Genomic DNA, 27,784 nt, shown 5'->3' on the forward strand with positions numbered 1-27,784 from the left:
TTAAACACTATGGATTGGTTACATCATATAAAATTATGTTTGTAATAGGTTAAGACAGAAAAGTTAACATCAACCGAAATATCTTCAATCAGACAAAACTTTGCACTAAAAGGCAGGCCAGCTGACAGTCTTGCCTGGGCCCGGGACGAGATAATCTTAGATGGGCCCCCACGCACCCGGATCTCTCCTTTTCCCTTGCTCTTCCTCTCCTCTGCTCTTCCTCTACTCTCGTCAGTGTTGGGGAAGCTACTTTGCAAGCATAGCTTGTAAAACTACATGTAGTTGAACAAACTACAATTTCTACCCCTAGAGAAATGTAGTTTGTAAAACTACAGCTAAAAAAAAGTAGCTTTAGCAACTACTTATACTCATTATACTCATTTAACTCAGCGTTAAATAAATCAACATGTGGTGTATATGAAACTAAATATAATAGCCTACAAAAAATTCACATGCCAGCAGAAATTTCCCTTTCAACTCAGTTTTATTTTTTTAAAGAAAAAAAGCTGGTCAACATACTGTAGGTTCACCATAGACATGTAATCTATAGACATGTTGGGTAATCTATAGACATGTTGGGTAATATAAAGAAAAAATGAAAAGCCTACCCCAATACCCACATGTAAATCAGAAATGTAAATCAGTCTACAAAAAATGTAATAAAAAACCCAGAGAGGCAGACATATTCTAGATCGGTGTGTCTTCAACAACAATGTTGGCATGTCATGACATGATTCATGCCTTTTTTCAAACATTTTTTTTAATTAAAATTTATATTATACAGGTCTTTTTTTAATAAAAAATATTTCATGTGCAGGTGGTCGAGTGGTTAGAGCACATGCCATATACGCTGCTAAATAAAGGCGTCCATGCCAACAAAATCTTAAAAAATAAAATAATAATATTTCATGTTATTGACCAAAATTGTAGTTTGTAAATTGAGTAGTTTAACTACAAAAAATGACCCAAAAAGTAGTTGAAATACTTGACGCAGCACAACATATGAATGTAGTTTAACTACCAGCAAGTTACAGCTAATTGTAGTTAAGCTATGTAGTTCAACTACATGTAGTTTAAGTCTCCCCAACACTGCCTCTCCTCTGCTCTTCCTACTCCTACTTTATCAGACTCGGTCATTTTAGTTGGCCATAATGCAGTATCGCTGAAATTAAATGTCTGAACAGTCTCTGATCCATCCTGCTCAGACTCTCTGCGGGGGGCAGTGAGCCCCTCCCGCTCCACTGTGACTCTCTCTCTCTTCTCTCTCACTGGTAGCCTGACTCTGTCCCTCCGTTGCGGGGCAGCTCTGCCGCATCACTCTCTCTGTCACCTGACTGCAGCTGGATCTCTCTCCTCTCTGACGGAGCTACCAAACTCAGCTGTTTCTGTCAAAGATAACGTGTTGTGTCAGGCTTTTATACAAGCTAATGGACGTTAACATTAGAGCTGACCTGTTAGGTAACGTTACAAGGCTGCCGGTAAACGTTGGCTGCGCTGTTTCTTACCTTGCTCTACGTTGACTTTACTAGTTCCAGCTTCACTGTCACCACCTTTTTTAAAATATTTGTTTAGAAAATCTCTAAGGCCTCTATTTTCTTTTTCTTCTCTTCTTCTCTTTTCTTCACTTTTCTGAGCAACGGACTTGGGCTGACCGGACATTTTTAGCGTACTGAACTTCAAATGACAACATCAAATTTTGATCAGTGGCCAAACCATTTTTGTGTTGGGGGTGGGGGGGTTCTTGACCACTATTTCAAGAGGGATTAGGAAGAAAACAATTAAAAGCTTTTATGTAACTCAAATATTACAATTTTTTTCCACAAATAGGCCTATTTTGAAAAAATTATTCCATAATTTAATGTGGGCCCAGTTCTGCCCCCCACCCCACCCCCCCATCCGGGGCCGGGACAACAGACCCGTTTGTCCCCCCCTATCGGCGGGCGTGCTAAAAGGCAACCTTTAAGTTGTAACAAAATACTATATAGACATATAGGTTCAAAGTCAGCTGATCCTGGACGAATACTTAGGGCTATGCTAATACAGTCACCCCCTTCAATCACACCTCCGTGTAACACTGCCTCTGTATTTTTCCACCCATCTCCTGCTGTGCATTCCTCTGACATGATACACACATAATGTTTTTCAAACTATCATACATTGTACCACATTATGAAATGAAACAAACAATAAACTAATAATTCCCATTATCTGAAATATGTTAGCTTTGCAATTCATAGCATATATCTACATGAGGAACGGTAATTTTTACTGCGTCATTTCTTATTTTTTTAATTTACGTATGGGTTTTTCCTGATATAAATAATGTGTCACAGTTCATGTTGAGATGATTAAAAATGCATAAGGGTGAATATGAGTGAGAAAGACATGATTGATTAGAGATAAGGGATCATTTGTGTAACATGATTTATTAATACTGTTAAAAAAGGAAAAAAAAACACAATGATGTCTAAGGTTTTAAGGACTCAGGATATAGCTCATTATTCCTTTTGTGGTCAGTATTACAAGTTGCACTTGAGTCAAAGAGAAAAAGAGAGATACGATACTGTACAGTAATTGATGATAGATAATTAATTTTATTTCCTGCTATGGCAGATTGGTTTTTTGAGTTGCTGGATCTGCATTCTGGGACAGGGTCGATTCCAACCAGCTGTCCTGTCTGACGCGAGGCAGGGTTATAGAGGCCTGGTCATTATCAGGGGCACCACCTTCGTCTTTCAAAGGAAAGATTGTGCTTTTCTTAATTGGTGAATTGATTAATCAATTAATAAATCAATACATTTTGATAAATCAGTCAAATTTCTGAATTCGTGGCTCAACGGTTCAATAGATCCCCTGTATCACTTCAAAGAATAGACATACACAATTGATTGAGTTTTATGGATTTTATTAACTACACACTACTAATAAATGATGTATAAATAAATGAATTTGTATTGAATATGAATTTAACAGATTGTTACTAGATATAGCGGCATGAATGAAAGATGATGGTGAATGATGAATTTAAATGAAAGATATGTAATCATGTGGAAACTTACAAGTTTTACTGAGTTTTACCTTTAAAGAAAATTTCAATTACTCGATCTGACATCAACCCTTGATTAAGGCAATATTTGGATCCTACTTTTATCTGGTCGGAGGGCCTCAGCTGTCCGTCCTTCAGAACCACGCGTCAGACGCCAAGTGGAAGATCTCAGAGAGCTTCACTGGTCCGGGCGGGGTGCTGTGAGGATCCGGGTCGGTCGGCTGGCCTTCTGTCAGTCTGCCTGCAGACTTTGTCCCTCTCGATTATGATGAGTCGTAGGGTTGACATCCGTTTATCTGCCAAAAAGCTCTCTTAGGTTGAAGACAGATGGAGGAAAAAGTGTAATTTAACTAGTTCACTGTTTAATAACTTTCTGGAGTGAACTCAGCGCGTTGGCCACACGTCAAAATCTTCAAAAATGTTGAAAACAGGCTGAATGCAGAACTTACTGATGTGTTTACTTTAAAGGCCTTTTCTCTGTACGTTTGCTGAAAAAAATGTAAGAAAACTAAGATAAAGAATAACTAAAGATTAAAAGAATAAGATAAGGTGACAAAAGTAAGAATGTGTGATGAAGAAAAAGAGCAAAGCAAAGCCAGTTTCGGAGGTGTGCAGCTGTTTTTTCTCCTGGGGAGGGCTTGTGTGTCAGCCAATCAGATTCATCACAGCTACTATGAGGATCTAATTTCCAGCTTTTTACCGCGAAACTTTTCATCATCATCATTCATTCAGTATTTAATCCTGATTATAAAATGCATACTATAACATAGTAACACAGAACACAGGATGTATCATTCTGGCATTAATATAACATCAGCTTGATTCATAAAGCTGCCATTCATTAAAACCTGAAAAGAATTAATATGATCCAGCATAACACATTGTTATTGTACTTATTCCATGATAGATGATTGATTATCACCATAATGTAAACATGATACTTTCTCACATTAAGTAAAGATTCTCATACCAATGTTTATGAAAGGAGAAAGTATAATGACAGTTCTTCAAAAACCCATTTATCTGTGATCACTGTAATAGCTGTAATAATGGAGTTTTCTTTAGGTAATTGATACTGATATAAGTAATTGGTATTGTGTTTAAACCACACTATTGACCAAGAGTTTTAACACACTTTCTTTCTCTTTCACACTTTGTGTTGAAAGAGAGGTGGAACTTAGGAATGTGCCCTTTAATTTATGACGGTGGTCTGTGTGACATCAATCTGATGGTAGAAAAGGGGAGTGAAGTCTGTCCGAGAAGTTATGACGTCCGAAGGAGACACCAAAATCTGTCTTATGTTACTTTTATGTAGTTCTTGTCACTTTGGGTTGCTCCATGGAATGTTAATGGATCTTTGTTTGTCCAAGAGAGAGACCATGTCAGTCTCTATATCAAACCTGGTCCAATTGACTCATCTCGGGGTCAAAGGTGACCCTGACCAGATGATGTTCTGAGCCGTATTGAAGCTGTGTCGGTTACATCCTGCTGGAAGACCCATGACCTCTGACCTCAGGTAGCTTTCTGACACCGGGCATTACGTTGTGCCCCAAAATTCTTTTGTAGTCATCAGATTTCATGATGCCATTCACACAGTCAAGGCATCCGGTGCCAGAAGCAGCAAAACAACCTGAAAACATCTGTGAACGTCCACCATGTTTGACCAAAGGGACCGTGTTCTTTTCTATTAAGGCCCCATTTCATTTTCTGTAAACAGTACCATGATGTACACCAAAAAACTCTATTTTGGTCTCATCTGTCCACAGTACGTTCTCCCAGAAGGATTTTGGCTTCATCACATAAGTTTTGGCAAACTCCAGTCTGGCTTTTTTATGCCTTTGTGTCAACAGTGGTGTCCTCCTGGGTCTTGTTGGACTTGAGCTCTCTTTACTTGCTAATCTTACACTATGTGTGAGCTCAGTCCGCGTGTTTGTTTAATATAGCAATAGGAGAAAATATTCGGTCTCAATACGCTATTTTATTTAGCAGTAAATGAATAAAGCGTACAGAGCTCTGGTTCGAGATCTTCCTATCCCTGGCGAACAACAGAGTGTGTCAGTTCACGAAGTCTGCCTGACTATGCTTTCCCTGACCCAGTCTTATATACAATACAGAATGTTTATGCAATGTGTGATGTGTTGTCTTCTCCTTATTGGTTGCTGATCTGACTCCATCCTCCACCTTCTCACATTCCAGGATATGTGACTTCCATGTGACCCCCTTAAGCAACGTCCGGTGTAGTGTGATAGTGTGTGACTTCCATGTGACCCCCTTAAGCAACGTCCAGTGTAGTGTGATAGTATGTGACTTCCATGTGACCCCCTTAAGCAACGTCCAGTGTAGTGTGATAGTATGTGACTTCCATGTGACCTCCTATCTCTGAAACTACAGAATCACAAGACCTCCCGTATCTATGGCTACAGAGCGGTAGCCCCCCTTTTGTTTCATATCTTCTTTACCCTCTGAGATAACTACTTCCTCATCATCATTATTGATAGACATTCTGTTCTGTCTTTAAGGGTTACTTCTGCAACATGATAACCATGTCTTACAAAAGGTCAACTGTCTTCAGTACTTTTCTACTGTCATTTTGGGTGCATTCATATTACACAACACACATAATGCTTTCAAACTGTCACACATAGCACCACATTATCATATGAAACAAACAATAAAGAAATGAATCCCATTAGCTGATACTTAAGCATTTGTCAATTCGTAGCATATATTTACAGTCTCCTACCATAGCATCCGTTTTCATTCAGATGACGACGGATAGTGCGAGCTGACACTGTTTTACGCTGGGTCTGCAGGTCAGCTTGAATTTGTTTGGAAGTTGATCAAGGTTCTTTATCCCCCATTCGAACAATCCTTCATTGTAATTTTTCATCGATTTTTCTCCTCCGTCCAAGTCCAGGGAGGTTAGCTACAGTGCCATGGGCTGTAAACTTCTTGATGACATTGCGCACAATGGACAAAGGAACATTCAGATCTCTGAAGATGGACTTGTAGCCTTCAGATTGTCCATGTTTTTCCACAATTTTGGCTCTCAAATTGTCAGACAACTCTTTGCTCTTCTTTCTTTTCTCCATGCTCATTGTGGATTGTTGACTCAACACAAAGGTTGAGTCAACTTTTCTCCATTTTAACTGGTTGCAAGTGTGATTTCTGTATTGCCCACACCACTTACTTGTCACAGGCAAGTTTAAATATAAATTACAGGAGCATCACATGCTTGAAATGCAATTACTTCTTACAATTTTGACAAGGTGCCAATCATTTTGTCCAGTCCATTTTTTGAGTTCTGTGTGAAATTTTATCAAGTTTGACTTTTTTCCTCTGTTTTTTTGTGTTGTTCCAATGCAAACTAAATAAATAAACATGTGAATACCAAAACATTTGTAATTGGAACGATTTTCTGGGAGAGGTGGTGTATTTTCTGACAGAATTGCAGGGGTGCTGATATTTTTGGCCATGACTGTATGAACCATTGCTACTGTTAGAGTGTGTTTATGTTATTTATTGATTATTTGTGTCTGTATTTATTGACATTCTGATTGTGAATGTATTATTTAATATCCCAGTATACGATCAGGGTGTTTTTTGAGCACAGAGAATAGTTTATCAGGCTAGATGTTTCAGGAAGAATTGATATGATGTATCATATCACCCTCCAAAATTGCACTGGTGAACATCCAGGTACTTGACATCAAGAGAGTGAGGACATACAAGTACCTGGGTGTTCACTTCAACAGTAATCTGGACTGGTCAGACAACACTGACTCTGTTTACAAGAAGGGTCAGTGTCGTTTACACCTGCTGAGGAGGCTTGCATCGTTTGGTGTGTGCAGACCACTGCTTAGATCCTTCTTCGACTCTCTGGTGGCATCAGATGCAGTGGTGTGTTGGGTAGGGGGATGTTAGCGGGACAAGAACAGACTGATTAAAAGAGCCAGCTCAGTCTGTGGCTGCCTCGACTCCATAGAGATGGTGGGAGAGAGGAGGGTTTTGGCCAAACTGTCCTCCATCATGGACAACAACTCTCACCCTCGGCATCTGACTGTGAAGGTAAGCAGCTCCTTCAGTGACAGATTAATACACCCCAAGTGTAAGAAGGAGCGCTTCCGCAGGTCCTTCATTCCCACTGCATTCAGACTGTACAATACTGCACTATAGTTGCACTTTGCATTGTAAATTGAACCATTAAATGAACAGATTTACACACAAAAATAAATCAAGGGGGGTCTCTAAATTCACAATATGAAATACCAACAATAATAAACATAAACAGTCTTGAAATAACTGACCCCTAACATATACATTTATTTTTAAAAAACATTTTTTTCTATATCACTATTTTTTGAGCTCCTGTAGCAATGACTTTTCCCCACTGTGGTATCAATAAATTGATCTTATCTTAAATGAGGGTTTTGTGTCTTAGTGGAGAGTTTGGACGAGCAGAAAGCTGCAAGCACAAAATGAAATGTGATCAGGTTCTAGTGGAAGAGGTTAACTAATATATTGAGTTATAACAAAAACTAATATTACCAGAAAAAAACGACACATGGGAGAGTATTTTTGACAAAGTCAATGTTATTAGTAAAATATTCCACTCCAAAAATATTAACACAGGTGGAAAAAATCTGTCTTGTGCATATTCTGTCATTGTGCCTCCGTCTCCTCGTCTCTACAGTGACAGAAGTCATCAGCAGGTTAATATCTGTCCTTCAAAGGTATTATTTATAGACGCAGTCACCGTCAGCAAAATGACCTTCAGGTTTAGTAAATCACAATGCATGTGCTAAAATAACATATTTGCATTTTCTCCTCCCTGTATTTTGCACACTGGAGTTAAAACGTCTCATATTACATTCATTATGGTAAACTACTAAATGGACAGAGTGTATTATCTCGCACAGTTGAAAGACGCAAACCTTAGTGCGCTGCGTTTGTAGATCAGCTTGCACATTTTTTGCGAGTAATGTCAAGTTTGCACACGTTTTTACACACGCAGACCTTTAGTAAATCAGACCATATGCGTAAAGAGCCTTGAGATGAATTTTGTTGTGATACGGTACCTTATACATAAATATTGATTAAATGATAAAGTGGTGGATACTGTTGACATGGCTAATCTGTTGCTCTTAGAAACAGCATGTTAGTTACCTACATAAATAATAAATGTACAGGTCATTCATTTGGGTACTTTCATTTTCCTGTGTTGTAAGTTGAATATATACAAAAAGGCTGCATAGGACATTAGTGGAATTTTTAGGTATTCTCATAATTACAAAATAAGTATTTCTTCATCTTCGCTACTGCCAACCTGATCAGTCTATCCAGTAAAAATGTCTCCTATCCAAAATGTATAATAATGATAATAATAATTGTACCAATATACAGTATATCATTCTCAGAGGCTTTATTATTTTAGAAGCTGCTTGTGACCAATAAATTACACAATAATGTAAACACGAAATAAAGATGGAATAAAAATATTTGCAGCATAGAATGAGTAACTGTTTTTCTTTTTAGTCTAAATGAAACTTTGATTTTGCATTCTTGCACACCATCAGAATATACATCTAGCATTCAGAACACAAGCAGAGGATAACATTATTTTAACAAAGTTTTAAGAGGTGTGATGTCACATTTAATTGTCATACTAGCTTAATGAAAGACAGAAAACAAGTAAGTCAGTCAGTGTAAACATCCTCTTTGATTGCTAAAGCACAAGTTATATGTCAGAATAGAACATCTGGCCAGTCCTGTATTATATCACATAATACAGCACACAGTATTGTGTGAATGTCAATAAAGTTTTTAAAAAATGGCATCAGTAATTAGCTACTGCTCTCTGTATTAATGTTAATATAACAAAGATAGTTTTGCTATTTAAGCCTCTATATTGTTAATACACTAACCACTTGATTTTTTTGTTTTCAACCCATATTATGCAGATAGAACGTAGAAGAGTTTTCCAGCCATGAGTAGTGTCTGCAGTCTTCCTTTTCAGGCTGTCATGCACTCACTGCTAATTTTCATGCTATGAGCACATCAATGATTGAAAGCAACCCAGATGAGCATATCAACATTTTTATCAGCTCAGATCTTCTTTCATCTAGATTTTGTTGGCTGGACAGTCAGAGAGGGAAAATCAATCTCAAACTATAGAAGTCGGGGCGCTTCAATGATGCTACATTCCTGAGTATAGCTGCTTTGTTCATAATTATTTCACTGTATGAACTTAAAGGCTACTGTAAAATCCCAATGCCAAATCAGGAGATTGTGTGTCAATCTTGCTGTTGTGTGATGGTCACAACTGTTTAATGAAGTCAAAGGTGACATTTGTTTGGTCAACGTGAAACAGTGTCTAAAAATGGATGTTTCATGTCACATATGTAAGTGCTGGCAACACTCTGATACTGAAGGAGATGTAGCTCAGCTTTGGTGGGCCCCGGCTCAATTTAATCCCTGGATCCAAATTTTCATAAATCAAACTTTGACGTTTCTGTCTGTGCCTCTCAGTCAATGCTGACTCCTGTTGTTGAGTCATGTAGTCTGGTAGATCCCATGATTGGATCAGGATTCTAATAGGTCTGATTGTTGAATTTCAGACTGGTGAGTGCTGTGGTTAGACACCGGCTGGCTGTTGACCTGTGATAGCCCCTGCAGTGGTTGTCCTGACTGAGGCTGAGAATCTGACAGCTCTAGTTGTTGCTGAGCTTGAATGTTGAACTTTGACAGGACTGGTGGTTGGATCTGGAACACTGACAAATCAGATGATTGCTGAGGTTGGCTCTGGTTTTTTGATGGTTCTTGTGGTTGCTTTGATGAGATCCTGGACTCTGACAATTCTGGTGGCCAGTAATGTGAATCTAGATGCAGCTGTCTCTGTAGCTCCTTAGCACTGTGGGCTAGCATGATGCTCACCTTCCTCTGGTGTGCCAGCGCCTCTTCCTTGTCATTCAACTACAGCAGGAAATACACAATCAGTAACTTACATTTTCTGGAGATAAAAATCCTAAGAACAATACAAACAACACAAACACAAAATGTGCTGCAGTGCACCAATGTTCACACTAAACAATGGTTTAGAGTTCATGCTACAAAGCCAGGCATAAATAATGTTTCAGATCATGGACAGATGACTGAGGAACAAGTTACATTCAGGTAGGTCTGCAATGGGACTCTGTTGCCCTGGTCTTTTTTGAGAAATCACTTCAAGATGAACATGAATGTTCAGGAATTTGTGCAGGCTTCCGACTAAAGACCTAAGTATATTTCAAACAATGTGTTTGCTGGATTGTCTAACAGTGTCTGACTGGTTTTGTAATTTTCTGAAACTTTCTAAAATTGTGCAGTTTGAAATGCAGTGTGAATTAGGCATTGTGTATGGAAGAGTAGAAAGAGAGGGTCAACCTCTCTTTCTTTTTACATTATTCACACAACTATGTCTATCACTTATTATGTGAACAACACTATGAATGGCTTTAAGGGCAGCCTGCTATCTTTGTATAATTACTTGTGTCAAGACTCAGCACTGTTAGAGAGAGATCAGAGAGGCAGTGGGATGCAGACAGGTGGAAGCCAAAATAAAATGAAAGTTTACGATTGATCAAAGGCTGAAAAAAGGTCACTGTGGAGGAAGGAGCGTGGAACTTCTGAGACTTTTTCACTGAACTGTCTCTTAACAAACTCTATGATGGCTGCCCCCTGCACATGTGTGACCAGTCAGAACATAAACACTTATCATTTAAATTAGTGTCAGGCCTTAACAAAACAGAGAGGGGAGGATGTTCCATTTACTTTCTAGTTCATGGGGATGGTACAGACAAGGACCTCATAGGAGTTGTGATGTGCAGACAACCTGCTGATGTAAGAGGAGATACTAACCAAGTCCAGCAGTCTGTAGAGAGTCTCTAAAAGTTCATCAGACATCTTCGTCTCCAAACTGGAAGGCAGCAAATCTCTCAATTTCTGACTGATTAAAGGACTCCTGTTAACACCTAAAAGGAAAGGACAGATTGTTCTAATGGTTCCAATAAATGGAAATTATGAGGCTTTCAGGTGAAGGATTAAATATATTTATTATTAGACATACTTCTTAGTATTATAATATAATTATTATAGTTGTTGTTGTTGTTGGTGTTGTTATTATTGTGCTTATTTTGTCTCTCTCTCCTCTATCTCCCTCCTTCTTTCTCTCTCAGCCCAACTGGTCAAGGCAGATGGTCGCCCACCTAGAGCCTGGTTCTGTTTGAGGTTTCTTCCCGTTACTGTTGCTCAGGAGGTAGAGCAGTCGTCCACCAATTGGAGGATGTGTCATTGGGCAATATACTTAACCCAAAAATGCTCCCGATGGCTGCGACAACCGTGTGTGAATATTTGGGTGAAGGGTTAGTCTCCTCCTGATGAGCACGTTGGCATGCTGTGTGGTAGCCCCTGCCATCAGTGTATGAATGTGTGTGAATGGGTGAATGTGACATGTAGTGTAAAAGAGCTTAGAAAAGCACTAGTACAGCTCATTTACCATTTAAAGGGGGCTTTTTTTTTTGCCAAGTGCTTGTTCATGGGGGAATGTTAGGTCTAAATAAAGAAAATGGTCTAGACCTGTTCTATGTGAAAAGGGCCTTGAGATAATTTATGTTGTGATTTTGGTGCTATATAAATAAAACTGAATTGAATTAAACATAGTTTTATTGACCACCACAGATTAGACTGACCTTCCACCACTACGGTGTCCATAGATATTACAGTAAATCCCTGATCCAGACAGGTGCTCATTCCTGCCTGAGAACCATTCCTGTACAAAAAAACTATTCACCTAAATCTATCTTGTGTACTACCTGTGTGCTTTAGTGACAACAGTTAGTGTTTTCCATCCTCAATGAGGACTGAAGAAAACTTAATTGTTAACTAATTGATACAAAAACAAAATGCTTAAGTATTTTAGGGTTTCATGTGTGTCCAGGGTTGCCAACTCCCTGAAAAATAAATAAGGGACACCTAATGGCAGGGCCGGCTGACCCGATTGCATTCACCCTATTGAAATTTTTTGCCTATTTTGTGTGTGTGAAACGATTTTAAAATTATTTGACTCGAACTTGAATTTAATTCGATGCATGTTTTGAGTTATACGAATACATGGAAAACAAATTATTATTCAACAATTTATTTTTTAGTGCAAAATAATAAATATTTTTTAACAGAAATCTGTCCTGCTTAACTTAACAGAATAAAACAAATCTTTCTTCTAACAGAACTCAGTCTTGCTTGAATTAACAGAATAAAATACATCTTTAACAGAGCTGTCCTGCTTAACTGAAAACAGTATAAAATAACAGAAAACTATAGAAAGCAAATTCCTGTAATAGTGCACATTTAGTGCAATAAGTTCAAACAGAAAGTCTGTGGAAAAGTTGTAAATATAAACACTTTGTGCTTCAAAGGCCATGACTGTACAGTTGTAGTAAATAAGAAAAAAAAAAGATTGAACTCAAAAGCTCAATGCTATATCATGTGGAGACAGCCTCTTTTTTCTATTTGTATTTCTTTTGAGCTTTTGCTGCAGTAACGAGTTGTTTGTCTCTCAGTGTTGCAGAGTAAAACTGAGCAAGACATTTCATGATTTAGACGGACAAGAACATCAACCAATGAGAAGAGCCAGATTCTGCATTGTCATTCTCGTGTGTGAGTGTGCTGTCAGCTCATTGGTCACAGAGCAGGAGAGGGCTGGCAATAAGATTACCGTAAATGTTCATATAAAACGCCCTGTCATTCATTGATTCCATTGACATTTTACAGACTATTTTGATTCTCACGGAAATACAGGACATCATGCCTCCCTTTTCAGCTCAATACGGGATGCGTAATTCTGTTTCTAAATACGGGACCATTCCGTTTTTCAAGGAACGGTTGGCAACCCTATGTGTGTCATAATGTCTGTGAAATTAAAAATGAGAGCTTTAATCCTTCTGTCTGGAAAAAACTTAGTTGTCAATTTTCTAATTCCTGAAAAACCACTGATTTGGGACTACTCACAACCTTTATTGTAGCATGCTGGCTTGTTGTCAGGCTTGCAAGGATGGGATTTTAGGATGTTGGCTTCAGCCATCAGCAGAAAGTGTTCACTTCGTTTCCTCAGCTGCTGTTCAAAGGCAATGCGAAAAGCATCCGCAACCATCAGTGCCTCCTCTCTCTTTGAACACTGAGCATCTAACTGGAAAATACAACCACATATACAAAAACAACAACAACAATACAATCAGATACAGAGGTATCCAAATACTTCAAAATAACTAGTTCTGCATTTCTCAGTAGTAGCTGTAGACTACAGTCAGACAGGAGGAGCAGAGAGTACCTGTCAACGTGGTGGGTGGAAGCGGGTTTAGTTAGGATTACATTTTTTACATTATTCAGAAATTCTAATATACAAATGAACCAAAGTACTCACAGTATTTCCTTTGAGTCCTTAGCTCAGAGAATTTTAGAACATTTTAATGAAGAAAGAAAGCACTGTAAGTAATTACTTTCAATTTGAATTTTGATCATACATTACTAATACTTGTAGTTAGTACAGACAGAGTGGAATGTGATAAACACAGATACACCTGTACAATGTAATCTACAATGCAAGTGGACAACAATTAATATCAGTCACTTTACTTATTAATATTCAGGTTTTGTTGATATTACACCAGGGGCCAGATGCATGCACACAAAAACCACACATATGCCATGTAATTGTTTATGTGGAAGAAATGAATTTGTTGTTCTGCTGTAGTAAATTAAGAGTGATGCATTAAGCTACTGCTGATACTAACTCAAAACTCCCTGCATCAGTACTGACATGGTGATGAAAGAACCAAAAGTTGGATTTAGCATGTGAAGAGGTTGGATTTAGTTTACCTCCTGTCGTAGCTGGACAAGCTGCTTCCTAGTGGCGGCTGCTGTGCGACTACATGGACATGCTTCAGTAACGCTGAGACACCTGCAGGCACCCAACACTGCCAGCTGGAAAATACACAGGGGATGAAGACTGCCACTCCATCAACTGACTACAAACTACTCATACATTATACACAAGTAAAAGTAAAACATACCTCATGTATGTAACACATGTCAGAGTTCAATCTATGATTAATAACAACGGCTGAAAAATCTCTCAATACTCTTACTGCAACTGTACTGTACTGCTAAAGGTTGTTTGGAGTTACGTCACCTGATGACGCGCGAAATTCACCTGGAGGGCAGGAAGTAAACAGCAGTTATGACAGAGATGGAGGAAAGTCGGTATTGCGAAAGTTTAGATCCTATTTCCAAGGAAAGGTATCGGGAGAAGACAATTAAATATGTTGGACGCGACCCGTATATAAACACAGAACATTGGTGAAATATATAGGCAGACAGTTTCCTCTCATAAAACATGCACAGGTGTGTGTTGGCGTGCTGTGTGCCGGTAAAACACAACACAGCCGATCAGTTAACACAACACACTGATTAAAAAGTGCAAGCTTGTTCTTCTGAGTCATGCCTGTGTAGTATACAGTACTAGATACTTGTGTAAAAGCAGACGTCCTGATTCAACTCTTTACTCCAGTAAAAGTAAGACTTAGTTTAATGACTTAGAAGTCACCAAATGACTTTAACAAATTTCGTTAGTTTATATAATGCAGATTAGTAAAATATTACTTTTATGAAGGTCACAGTCACAGACAATAAACTTAGCATTTCATAATTGTGGTAGCAGCGGTGCAGCAGATGTAATGAAGTCAACGCAGCACGCTGGATGCAAACTAATATTAAGCCTAAAAGACACAAGTCACATGTTTCTCCCAGTGCTAAAAAAAAAGACGCTTTTCAAAATGTATGTTTTGATAAACTTTGATGAAAAATTCAATGATTAGTGCCATTTAGTCCTGTTACTCACAACAAAACAGTATAGATGGATAATCAGTACAATGGGCCAGAGGAAAAATATATATAATTTATTTTGCGGTGAGCCCTAGTTTTAAATGCTATGGACCAAAAAAAGGTGTGTTTGGTGCGGTCTGTTAAGTGATTTCCCTTGGTAGAGCAGGTCTTAATAATCTTTGTGATTTTCATATTTTTCAAATTTCTTTTGCTCCAGTAGCTCTCATCGACTTCTCTTCAGCAAAATAAAAAAAAATAAAAAAATTGGACAATGCCATCGCTGGAGCAAATGAACAACTAAGGTTGATAAAATGACCGCCTCTTCCCAGTAAACAATCTGTGGCGAATTACTCATTAATTACTTCCTGCCCTCCATCTGCAGTTGGCGCCACAGCGTAGAACGATAGTGACGTTATATACAAACAACCTGTTCAACCACTTAGCTTCTAGAAAAAGTTGAAGAGCATCTGGACCAAAATCTGTTTATTGATATTTATAACTTCAGACTTATTATAAGTACTTATTAACAGTGATTAATTATTATCTATCAAGTTTTATTAAGTTTTCTATTAATTTTTACTCATGGGAAAAAGCACTTGCCATGCTGTAGGATCTTTCCCAACCTGGCAGTTCAAAATATGATATGGCAAAGAGTAATAGATATTGGAAGAAATGGCGATGGTACATGGATTTGAGATGAATGTATTACAGTATGTTTGCTCCAGTTGGAATTCCACACTGGGACTTTTAAAGTGAACTTAGTGAATGTACGAAGGAACACTCCCTCTGGGTGAGGTTATCTCAAAGGACAGCTATGGACATGATGGACCCCCCCCCCACCTGTCCCAAACTCAATCCAGTAGCCCACGTCCTTCCTATTTTTAATTTGAATGATATTGAGCATGAAAAACAAATTACTAGCTAATAGAAAATATTTATTCTTGATCTGACCATGAATATTGTTACCTTCCCTTTCTGTCTGTTATGTTTAAAGGTGCTCTCTCACCTCCAAAACATTTGTGTCTCTCTCTGGGCAGTACTGAGGTTTGGTTCCTTGGTAAGTCCTCTGCTCCTTCACATTCAACATGGAGAGAAGCTCCAAGAACTGCTGACTGAGAGCTGCACACAAAAAGGGTCTTACTGCTGGTGACTAACTCAAATGCTGAGGGTTAGAAGCTGCATATGTATAGACTAAAGTCTTTAAAAGATTATTAGTCAGCATTTACCAGAGTTCTCTGCTCGGAGCTGCTGGGTCTCACTCTCTCTTTCCTCCAGGTTGTCAGTCAGAGTCTTGTTCTCGCTTAAAATTCTGGTTCAAACCACCACAACAACAACAACAACAACAGTGAAGTTATAAAACAATCAAATGAAAATACCACAGACACAATATGTGGAGTAAATCTGACCTGCTGTATTTCTGCTCCCAGGACTGATCAGACTTCTTCATCTGTACCTGGCTGAAGCTGAGCTCCCATTGCAAGCTGTTTACCTCCTGGAGGGGTTGGATGTAGTACATCATGATTAGCATATTTCAGTTAGTTTTACAGGTTTATAATCCAATCACAAACCCTAACACACAACTAAACCTATTCTTCCAACAGGCATAGTCTGGATTAACCAAACTAACATGATAATAATAATAATAACACTCTACAATTAATAAACAAAACAGTAAATAATAAACAAAACAGATAAAAGACAGTGTAGAACAGACACAACAGAGTACGGTGAGGTAGTGCAGTTCATGTTAAGTGGGGTATGCAAGTTTGAATAGGTGATTTTTTAGCCTTGATTTGAAGAGAGGGAGACAGTCCAGGGGGGTATTCCAGAAAGCATGTTATGTGAAAACTCAGAGTAAGTTCACCCTGAGATGAGGGAAACTCTGTGTTATCAGTTCCAGAAAGAGAGGTAACTGAAACTCAGAGTCAGTCACCATGGTAACTGACTCTGTGAATATAACCTGATCGCTGGCAGGTTTTCTATAAGAAACCCGGAGTTTCTACCTGTCTCCTCCCACCTGAAGCAAGCTGCCACACATGGGTTGTCCGTTTCTTCGCAATCCGATAGATATCGAGGCAGAATTAATTTGCAATGCCTTATGTCTGGAGATGTATTCAGGGCTCAATTAGATGTGCTTTCATTCTGAGATGAATATCTGTTAGAACGGTATCACTGTTCATTACACTCAATCATTTCTTAACATTGTCCGGCCATATCTGCCTTCTTGTTAATCTTATTTTTAGGAAGTATTTTATCTAATATTCATGTACACATCGTCACATGTTAGTCTTATAATCAATGACTCCAATATGTATTATATGTAAAATTGTGTTAAATAAAAGTGTTAAAATTGTGTAAAATGTTAATCTACTAAGCAGGATATTAGATGAGAGGACATATGTGTTAAGCAGCTTTCTGTTTGAGGTTTAAATTATTACATGTTGAAATAGCCACTGAATTAATATTTACTTTGTTTAATATCCTACGTCAACTATGAATAAAATCAAAGCAAGGTACAATCATAGCCCAGCAAAATGTGCCTTACGTTTCTGAATTATGTTTTTTTATTTCATTTTTAGCTGCTTCCAATTACGTTACACCACTTTTTCACCTGTATGCTACAATTTTAAGTGAGGTAAGTTAAGTCAGTGGAGTGGTGCATTAAAACTGAAGCATTGACTCGGGCAGCAGTTTTCTCCCATGCTGCTTCTCTCTCCTTAGCGTCTGCAGCGGTGTTACTTTTTGTGAAATATATGTTCTGATTCACCACAGGCCTGCAGGGGGAGCTCCAGTTACAGTGAGGTGACGTAAATTGATCTTTTTTTCTCAGTAGTTGCCATGGTGAATCAAGGTATCGGGGCTCCATTGATGATGGCTTTGTATAGTGGTCGAGCACGAGCTAAACTAAAGGTGAACATACTCAGAGTTGATGGAACTAATTCAGATCAGCTGTTCTGGAACCGGATATTCAGAGTTTCCCATCTCAGAGTAAGTCTACTCAGAGTTCAGGGTTAGACTCAGAGTTTGTTGAACCTCCTACCTGGAATACCACCCAGGTTACTGATGTCTGGTGGAAGTAAGTTCCAGAGTCGGGGGGCATAGCGGTTGAATGCCCTGCTCCCCATGGTGAGGAGGCGGGTGGGGGGGACAGAGAGGTGGATGGAGGAGGCAGATGTGAGGGAACGGGAAGGGGTGGTGATGTGGAGGAGACAGATAAGGAGGGGAAAGGTTGTGGATGGTCTTGAATCTAAACAGGATGATTTTGAAGACTGTTCGGAACTTGACCGGAAGCCAGTGGAGTTGCTGCAGAACAGGAGTGATGTGGTGGATGGAGGGGTGAGGTGGTGGATGGAAGGGTGAGGTGGTGGATGGAGGGGTGATGTGTTGGATGGAGGGGTGAGGTGGTGGATGGAAGGGTGAGGTGGTGGATGGAGGGGTGATGTGTTGGATGGAGGGGTGAGGTGGTGGATGGAAGGGTGAGGTGGTGGATGGAGGGGTGATGTGTTGGATGGAGGGGTGAGGTGGTGGATGGAAGGGTGAGGTGGTGGATGGAAGGGTGAGGTGGTGGATGGAGGGGTGATGTGTTGGATGGAGGGGTGAGGTGGTGGATGGAACGAGTTCTGGTGACGATCCGAGCTGCAGAGTTCTGAACCAGTTGAAGTTTTTGAAGGTATTTGTGTGGTAGACCAAAGAGAAGGGAGTTGCAGTAGTCGATGAGGGATGACAAGGCTGTGTACAAGAATAGCAGTGGAGTGGGCAGAGAGGGGGGGGCGGAGGCGATTGATTTTACGTAGATGGAAATATGCAGACCAGGTGATGTTATTGATATGTGATTGGAAAGATAATGTGCTGTCGAGGACGACACCCAGACTCTTAACCTGAGGGGAGGGGGAGACAGAGGAGTGGTCGATGGTGAAGGAAGAACTGTCGGCTTTGGCAAGGGTTGATTTTGTGCCAATGAGGAGGATTTCAGTTTTAACACTGTTAAGTTTGAGAAATGATCAAGCTGACTTCATGCAGTTAGCGTTTGTCACATTCAGAAAACAGTTGAAGAATTGTTAGAAAAATTAAATTAAGTCAACTTGAATGATTGAAGAGTTTAGCAATGAGTCTTGCTTAAATAAATGAACTAAAATTCATCAAACTGAATCACATTTAAAACTAGTTGATTGTTTCAATGCAGGTGTGCTCTATATACCTATAATGTAAGTATACTAAGTATGTTTTAGTGTTTAAATGACAAATTCCCATCAACATATCATAATTACCAGTTTTTGTGATTTGATAATATAAATATAAAACTTTAAAATAAAACAAAATAAACTTTTATTCAACTTATAGTTGTTTCTGTATATATAATACTGTGTTATGTTCATGATTTCTCAGAAATGTTACGCTCTCAACTGAAAATGAGGTGATGTATGGAGTTGACCTTAGCTATAAGCTTTACTTTAGCATAATGGAGCATTAGGACTTGTATTCACAACAGTTTTATATAAACTATACAGTATAGTGCTCTATGTTCAATTTGTGTCTGATTTCTTTTGAGTATGAAATGTATGCACTATATATCACCCACAAAAATCACTTCTTTCTGCTAACAATCTCACAATGCAAAGATTCATACTTTATACGTATGAAAATACAAATCAACTTAAATCCATTATCGAAGTACAAAAACAGGATACTAGGTAGTTATGTTTAAATGCTATTTTACATTTTTAAATATACATCTAAATTCTTTCTTCCTTCATTCATTGTTCTTGACCCAAATTGTAATTTTGGACTATTCTCATAGGATAGATTTCTGTCAACAATGCACCCCTGACCAGTTCTCATCCACTCGGAAGTAAGATTAAACAGAAAAGTGTCTCTTTAAAGCACCTGTTCCTGTGGCATTACAGTTATGTTTCCTTTTGTCTTTAATAAACAAGAGAGGAGCAGTTAGTTCCTGACTGTTGAGCAGACACCTGCTGTACAATGTAAATGCTGAAGAAGAAATGCATGTATGGCCAGAGATGTGATGTAATCAAGTGACATCTGAGAACAACACCTTGAGCTAGTGATGTCACAGCCCTGGATCAGTACTGTCCCCTGATGATTTCATCTATGGCTTTTGTCCTCCTGTTGTGACTCCTTGCAGTTAACATTGTCAACTGTCCACCTAAGAACCACCTCCCCCCACCAAGTTATCATTTGATCTTGCCTCGGTGTCACACTGTAAGGTCTGAATGCAAATGTTCTCCCTTCCTGCCTTTTGTTTCTTTGCTGATCACTGCCTTGGTCTTACTGTATAAAATGCCTCCATTTCATTTGCTCTGGGTCAGTCCACTGTCTCAGACCCACTCTGTGTCAGTGTGCTCACCGATATCCCAGGGTATCAATAAACATCCAACACCACAGCAAACTTTGAACAAGGACTTGAGTGAATTTCTTCAACAAAGCAAACAGACCAAGCCTTTATTTGAGCAGGCTGTGCTTTTATGAGCAACAGACCAAAGGAACAAAGTCACCTTCTCAAGAGCTCTGGCCGTCTCCTCACTCTTCTGTAGTAGACTTTTAGTGTGACTCGTGGCCTTGTCAAGGATTGCCTGTGTGAAGAACAAGAGTGATTTTTAGTAATCAATTCAATAAAGCCAGGGGTCTGTAGATTTTTTTTCAGTTCATCAATGACAGAAATGAGTTATTCGCATCTCTCTGACTGAAGGCAACGAAAGGCAGAGCTGTTACAAATATAAGGACTGGTCTTAGTGATTAACTTACTTTACCATCGTTATAGTATAATAAGAAGTCAGACTTACACAAGTGTGATGTGGAAACCCTAAGCTTCCACTGACTGAAAATGGACTTTGGGCGCGCAGGTGGTTGAGTGGTTAGAGCGCATGCCACGTACGCAGTGGACCCCGGTTCGAAACCCGGCCGGCGGACCTTTACTGCATGTCACACCCCCCCTCTCTCTGCCATGTTTCCTGTCTGGCAACTATCAAATAAAGGTGTCTATGCCTGAAAAAAATCTTTAAAAAAAAAAAGAAAAAAAGAAAATGGACTTTACCGTGAAGTGGGAGACCTTTGTATCCAGCACTTAAACTTTTGCATTTTAAGAACATAATGGGCCCTATTTTAACAATTTAAATGCATGGTCTGAAGCGTGTGGGACAAGTGCACTTAGGTCATATCCAAATCCACTTTTCCTAGTTTAATGGCAGAAAAACTGGCCGTTGTGCCAGGCCCATGGTTCAAAGTGTTTGTAATTAGTCTCATAATTAATCATGAGTGTTTTTGGTGTAACATGCGGTAAACCAATTACAGTGTCATTTCACTCTATCTCTATCTTTAAAAGCCAGATGCGCTTACACTTTGGTGCAATGGTATCATAATGGTGCCTTTGCCAAATAGGAAAATGAGTGTTTTTTTCCTGCAGAAGAAATGGATCTGCTCATGCATGAAGTGAAAGAGATCTCCTCCATCAGCAGTGCCGGAATTGAAGTGGGGGACATCCAAATTTGGATAATGTAATGCATGCTTTTTCAGCCATAATTCTAATGTAGCCTATCTCACCTCATAAATTGTCACATAATTTAGTAATTACACAACAGCTTTTGCACTGCAATGTGTTTCAAGAATAAAACACAAGTTACTTTTGCTGAAAAGTGAGTTTAAAAAGAGTCTGATGAGTTGCTAACCCGGCGTGCAAATTTGTTTTTGTCTGTTTTTTGAGGTTTATCTTTTAATAACAGCTTTGATTCTCTTTAAAATAGTTTTTTCCGTGGTTATCTCCCTGGATGCGGAGAAAGCCTTCGATAGAGTGGAGTGGGTTTATTTATTTGAATGTTTGCAGGCGTTTGGTTTTGGACCCACTTTTATTGCCTGGATTAGGCTCATGTACGCTTTACCGAGGGCTTCAGTGGTCACGAATGGCAAGCGATCCAAATTTTTCTCACTATCAAGAGGGACACGCCAGGGGTGCCCTCTAAGTCCGCTCTTGTTTGCACTCGCAATCGAGCCTCTGTCAATCATGTTAAAATCCTCCTTGGACACAAGAGGGATCTCAAGATGGGGGAGGGAGCACAAGCTGGCTTTATATGCTGACGACTTACTTTTGTATGTGTCTGAGCCGCTGCAGTGTGTCCCTCACATAGTCCATTTATTGCAAAATTTTGGTGTTTTTTCGGGTTATAAGACTAACCTTACAAAAAGTGAGTGCTTTCCAGTGAACGACTTGGCCCTAGCAATCTCGCAAGAAGACCTCCCATTTCGCCTCTCCAAACTTGGCTTCAGATATTTAGGAATCAATGTTACACAGACTTTCTCTAAATTGTACAACGAAAACTTTGTACCCCTCGTTGATAAACTAAAAGTTGACTTGCAGAATTGGAAATCTATTAATCTCTCCCTAGCTGGTAAGATCAACTCTATAAATGAATGTGTTGCCCCGCTTCCTTTACCTCTTTCAGTGCCTCCCTATATTTCTCAAAAAGTCATTTTTTCAGTCTGTTGACAAAATGTTATCATCATACATTTGGGGGGGAAAAGCTCCTAGAATACAGAAAATACTTCTGCAACAGCATCGTTCCCAAGGTGGTCTCGGTTTACCAAATTTGCTTCATTATTACTGGGCTTCAAACATTCAGAAGATCCTATACTGGCTTCGTTCGCCAGAGATGTCATGGTGTGATATTGAAAATGAGTCATGCATTTCGACTTCACTCCCTGCCCTGGTTATGTCGAGTTTACCTTTCTCAGCTTCTCTCTACACCTCCAACGCTGTTGTTACCAACACTCTACGAATTTGGTCACAATTTCGAAACCATTTCAATTTATCTGACTTCTCTCATCTGGCTCCTGTCTGCAATAACCATCTTTTTGTCCCATCCAGACTTGACAATACCTTTGCCCTGTGGAAAAGACTTGGCCTCTCCACATTCAAAGATCTTTACAGTGAGGGTATTTTCTCTACTTTTGACCATCTCTCTCAGAAATTCAACCTTCCTGTCTCCAGTCATTTCAGATACTTCCAGGCCAGACATTTTATACAAAATATAGACTCTAACTTCCCCAATGCTCCCCAACCTACTGCCATAGATGACATCTTCCAAATCCCCTCCAAACCAAAAGGTTTTATTTCAAGAATTTACTCCAACATTTCATCTATCAAAGTAACTCCTCTCAATAAAATTAAAGAGAAATGGGAGAGAGAATTTGGGGAGGGATATACCTGAGGAGACCTGGACTGAAGCCTTAAAGAGAGTTAACAGTACTACCTCATGTGCAAGGCTGGGTGTTATTCAGTTCAAGGTATTACACCGTACCCACCTTTCCAAGTCTAGACTGGCCAAATTTTATTCTGATGTTGATGAGACCTGTATTAGATGTCGGGCAGCTGAAGCAACACTAACACACATGTTCTGGTCGTGCCCCTGTCTCTCAGAGTACTGGTCGGCAATATTCAGTATTCTTTCACAGGCACTATCTCTAAATTTGCAACCCAACGCTTGCACTGCCGTCTTCGGTACGGTACCAATGGAAGAGCAGATTTTGACCAGACATAAAGACATTATTGCATTTGCCACCCTTCTTGCTCGCAGAAGGATTTTGTTACTCTGGAAGTCCTCCAAACCGCCCAGCATCTCCTTATGGTTGAGTGACATAATGCTTTACTTAAGTCTGGAAAAGATAAAATACACTCTTAGAGGGTCAAAAAATCTGTTCTATACCACCTGGGATCCAGTAATTTCTTTCATTAACGAACTAAAAACCCTCCCTGACAGTCCATGACATCATGACTATTATGGTTTTTGTGGGATGATATATATATATGTATATATATACACATGACAACGCATGTCTAGTGCAGCCTCCTCATCTACTCCCCTTTTATTTCCTTTATTTCTTTTTTCTTTTATTTCTACATGACCTCCACTTTATTTTTTTATTTTTCTCTCTGTTTAAACACTTGTACAATTTGTTTTCCTAAATACACTGTAACTTCTATTTATGTGTATCTTACACTACTCAGGTTTCTGTTTGGTTAAGGGTGGGGGGATGGGAAATCTGTGTTCAGTAAAAGAAAATGTTTGTCTTTTCTTATATGATTGTCTTCGCATTATCTTCAATAAAAAGATAATACAAAAAAAAAAAAATAGTTTTTTCCCAGTCCACAGGTAAACAGGTAACAGGTAAGGTTTTTTATTGCTGAAAGTATGCAAACCTGATCAATGTAATCTCAATGTTTTAGATATTGTACAAAAACGGTTTTAATCATAAACCACCCTTAAAATAATAGTGAAAGCCAACCAAAGAACTATATTTAGCCTTCCTTTTCTTTCTAAAATCCTTGAGGTTTACAGTTTATTTGAGGACTTCCAGTCTGGATTTAGAGCTCATCATCTAGTGATCCATTCCACAGCACTGGTGAAAGTTACAAATGACCTCCTAACTGCATCAGACAAAGGACGTCTTCTGTATTTGTCTCGTTAGATCTTAGTGCTGCATTTGACACTATTGACTATTACATCCTATTACAGATACAGAACATTTAATTGCCATTAAAGGAACTGTATTAAACTGGTTTAAGTCCTATCTATCCGATCCATTTCAGTTTGGGCACGTTAAGGATTAAATTTCCATGCACACAAAAGTTACACATGGTGTTCCACAGGGTTCAGTTCTTGGACCAATGCTTTACGTAATATTATTCTGAAACACTCCATAAAATGTCATTGTTATGCAGATGATACCAATTATATTTATCAATAAAGCCAGATGAAACCAATAAGTTATGTAATCTCCAAGCATGCTTTAAGGACATAAAGACCTGTGTGACTGGTAATTTTCTTCTACTTAACTCTAAAAAAAAACTGTTATTGTGCTGGGCCCCAAACAATTTGGAAACACATTATCTAATGATATAACTACTCTGGATGGCATTACCCTGGCCACCAACACCACTTTACTTTTGATCAGGATCAATATTTGTCCTTCAACTCCCACATAAAACAAATTTCAAGGTAGGCATTTTTCACCTATGTAACAAAAATCACATCCTATCTCAAAATAATTCAGAGAAACTAGTCCACGTATTTGTTACTTCCAGGTTGGATTCTTGTAATTCCTTATTATCAGGCTACCCTAACAAATCTCTAAAGACTCTCCAGCTGGTCCAGAATGCAGCTGCATGTGTTCTGATAAAAACTATGAAAATAGATCATATTTCTCCCATTTTAGCTTTACTGTACTAGCTTCCTGTAAAATCCAAAATAGAACTTAAAATCGTTCTCCTCACCTACAAAGCTCTTAATAGTCAGACACCATCATATGTTAAAGAGCATATAGTATAGTTCGGAGTTAGTCACCCTTCAACCTTTAAGAGCAGACTTAAAACTTTCTTTTTTGAAAAGGCTTCTCATTAGGGCCGGCCTATCCCCTAGTTATGCTGCAGACTTTTTTGAATAACATGGAGGGACACAAGGGACATTGTAATTTCTCTCTCAGTGTACAGTGTCACAAGACAAAAAGGTTGAGAAGGAACCACTGCCTGACCACTGGGAAATATTCTTGATGGATACTTGTTTCATCTGCTTTCCTCATCCTGTTGTGATTACAACAGCACTACAGAACAGTGAGGTGTAAGATGCACTACTTGCAGTGTGTGTGTGTGTGTGTGTGTGTGTGTGTGTGTGTGTGTGTGTGTTGCTCTACCTTCCCCTGTAAGATCTTCAGAGCTTCATATTTGCCTTCTAGGTAACGATGTGCCACCTCCAGCTCACAGCATAGAACATCAATTACCTGTCAGCACAGTGGAACCATACACTTCAGTATATTCAGTATATTTGCCAAGAAGACAAAGTTATGTCAACTATACTTTCTCTTTCCTACCTCACTCGCTTCCTGTAGTCTGTCTTTCAGCTCCTCTTTGGACATGTCAACCAGGGAGCCTGCTGAGTAACAAAAGGTGAACTCTGGGATTAGATGTCATAAAAAGTGTGTGTGTCTGCGTGTGGGAGTGTGTGTGTTCTTGTAGTTTGGGATTTATTAACACCTGTTAGAGCTTTATATATTCAGACCAAGAACAAAAACTGACATCTTCAGAAGGCTTCAAAAAGGTTGTTGTGTTTGTTTCCACCAGAAGACCTGACAATATTCACTGTCCTTTTAGCTCTGGTTTTGTCTCCATCAACTTTTAAGAAAAATATCTGCTATGTTCACCATCTAGTTGTGTGTCTGCTGTCTGGTGCTAAGCAGGTAGTGTACAGTGAAAACTACTGCTGCTGTTGCTGCTGCTGGAAACCAGGATGACCAGAGTACTGGAAATTAACCCAAACAAGGAATGTGTTGTAAAATCAAAACCAATACAATACAATAAAGAAACTGCAGTGCTCCTAACAACTTGTATGTCCTATTATTTGTTTCTTAGCTACAGGCTCTAAGTGACTTAAGTGTCCTCTAGTAAAGCGGTAATGCATTGAATATCTGGGACTTTTATGCTTAAGGGTAAGAATGGAAGTAGGTAATGTGCACTGCGATTGAGCTGTGTGGAGAGCAAAGCAATAAACTATGGTCATTATGTTCCGTGTCTTTGTTTTCTAATCTTTCTAAGTATAGGTGCATTTTGTTTTGTATTTGTGTGAAATGAAATTTGTAGTGAAGGGATTTTATGGTATCTTTCTTCATCATTGTTTAGCTCCATTATTAAAAGGTCAGTATATAGATATTCTTACCAGTGTGTGGCAGCTTCCAGGGGATTCTTAGCTGCCTTTCTGTAATCTTCAGTCTGGGGATACAAGTAGTCTCTCCTCCCTGGCTGCTGCGCCTGAGCAACTCTGCTCTGGGCAGCTTGGCTCCTATCACCCCAGCAGAGCTTTGGCTCTTCTTTCTGGTGGAGCTGGATGCTGCTATGACTCCCATTCCGTCACCCAGGTCTCCATCCATCATGTCATCATCCAGGCTGCTGGCTTCCATTACCTGCTGTGTCTGCACGAGGTCAAACCTTGCATTACATTCATCACAATATGGATCTACTAAACGTGTCAAACCAAATATGAATTCATTCAAAGTGGTCAGTTTACCAAAACACATGTAGACTACCTCTATAGTGTTATTTCATGGTGTGAGATGATAAATGAATCAACTGTCAGAGATTGAAAACATTCTTCTTGTTTATATATATATATATATATTTATATATGAATAAATGTATGTTGTATATGTATAATTTATGTATGCACTGACACACTTCATGCCCAAGACAAATTTCCCTGACATACATCATAACTGTATTTCATACATGAGGAAATCATGTTCAGGATACATTCTTGACCATCAGACTAAAACTCATTTAAAACATTGTTCATAGAGCAGAATAACAGGTGCTGCACACTGTTGATCTATTAAAACAAAACAGTATATTTCAATCCCTCATCATAGGATACATAGAGGGGGCTGGACAGACTATTTTTTCCTTCTCAGTTTGCTTTCTTTGATGTTTTACACATGTAAGGAATTTTAGGTGATGTAAAGCATAACGCTGAATGTTAATTTCATAATGAAGCCTATTGAAACTTCTTAGTCATGGTGTTGATTTCCTGTACTCACTGTTCATCACGGTAGTCTGTTTAAACCACTTATAGAAAAATAATTCGTTTTACCTTCAACTTTGAAGAGATAATTTCCTTCGATCAGTACAGCCTCCACCGGCACGCAGAAATATAAAGAAAGTGAATTTGATATGATTATTTAAGCGTTTCCTTCTAGGTTAGAACTAGAAGTTTAACATGTTAATCATTACAAACTCAGCTGGGTTCCTCCGAGCTACAAGCGACATAC

At 38.9% G+C, this 27,784-nt stretch overlaps 1 protein-coding gene across 2 annotated transcripts; it reads right to left on the minus strand.

Moving 5' to 3' along the window:
- Nucleotides 1-8,317: 8,317 nt before the first annotated feature.
- ccdc125 (coiled-coil domain containing 125) lies at nucleotides 8,318-27,774 on the minus strand. Of its 2 annotated transcripts, none has more exons than XM_062417500.1 (12): nucleotides 27,607-27,774; nucleotides 26,680-26,932; nucleotides 25,838-25,896; nucleotides 25,661-25,747; nucleotides 20,476-20,553; nucleotides 16,369-16,454; nucleotides 16,189-16,271; nucleotides 15,969-16,081; nucleotides 13,958-14,062; nucleotides 13,094-13,268; nucleotides 10,943-11,055; nucleotides 8,318-10,018 (listed from the first exon to the last, which is right to left on the minus strand). In XM_062417500.1, the coding sequence occupies exons 2-12, from the start codon at nucleotides 26,918-26,920 to the stop codon at nucleotides 9,629-9,631; spliced, it is 1,530 nt and encodes a 509-aa protein (XP_062273484.1). In that variant the 5' UTR covers nucleotides 26,921-26,932; nucleotides 27,607-27,774; the 3' UTR covers nucleotides 8,318-9,628. The 2 variants fall into 2 exon arrangements, with proteins under 2 accessions (XP_062273484.1, XP_062273483.1); XM_062417499.1 differs by having other exon boundaries at nucleotides 25,838-25,899.
- Nucleotides 27,775-27,784: the final 10 nt, after the last annotated feature.

Source organism: Scomber scombrus, chromosome 4, assembly GCF_963691925.1.
Source record: "Scomber scombrus chromosome 4, fScoSco1.1, whole genome shotgun sequence".
Classification (NCBI taxonomy): Eukaryota; Metazoa; Chordata; class Actinopteri; order Scombriformes; family Scombridae; genus Scomber; species Scomber scombrus.

Coding starts and splice junctions, on each gene's coding strand:
- ccdc125 (XM_062417499.1), bottom strand. CDS start 26,920: ATGGAAGCCAGCAGCCTGGATGATGACATGATGGATGGAGACCTGGGT. Junction 16,455..20,475: donor CGGCCAGAGCTCTTGAGAAG/GTGACTTTGTTC, acceptor CAACCCCTCCAG/GAGGTAAACAGCTTGCAATG. Junction 16,082..16,188: donor GCTCCGAGCAGAGAACTCTG/GTAAATGCTGAC, acceptor TTTTGTGTGCAG/CTCTCAGTCAGCAGTTCTTG.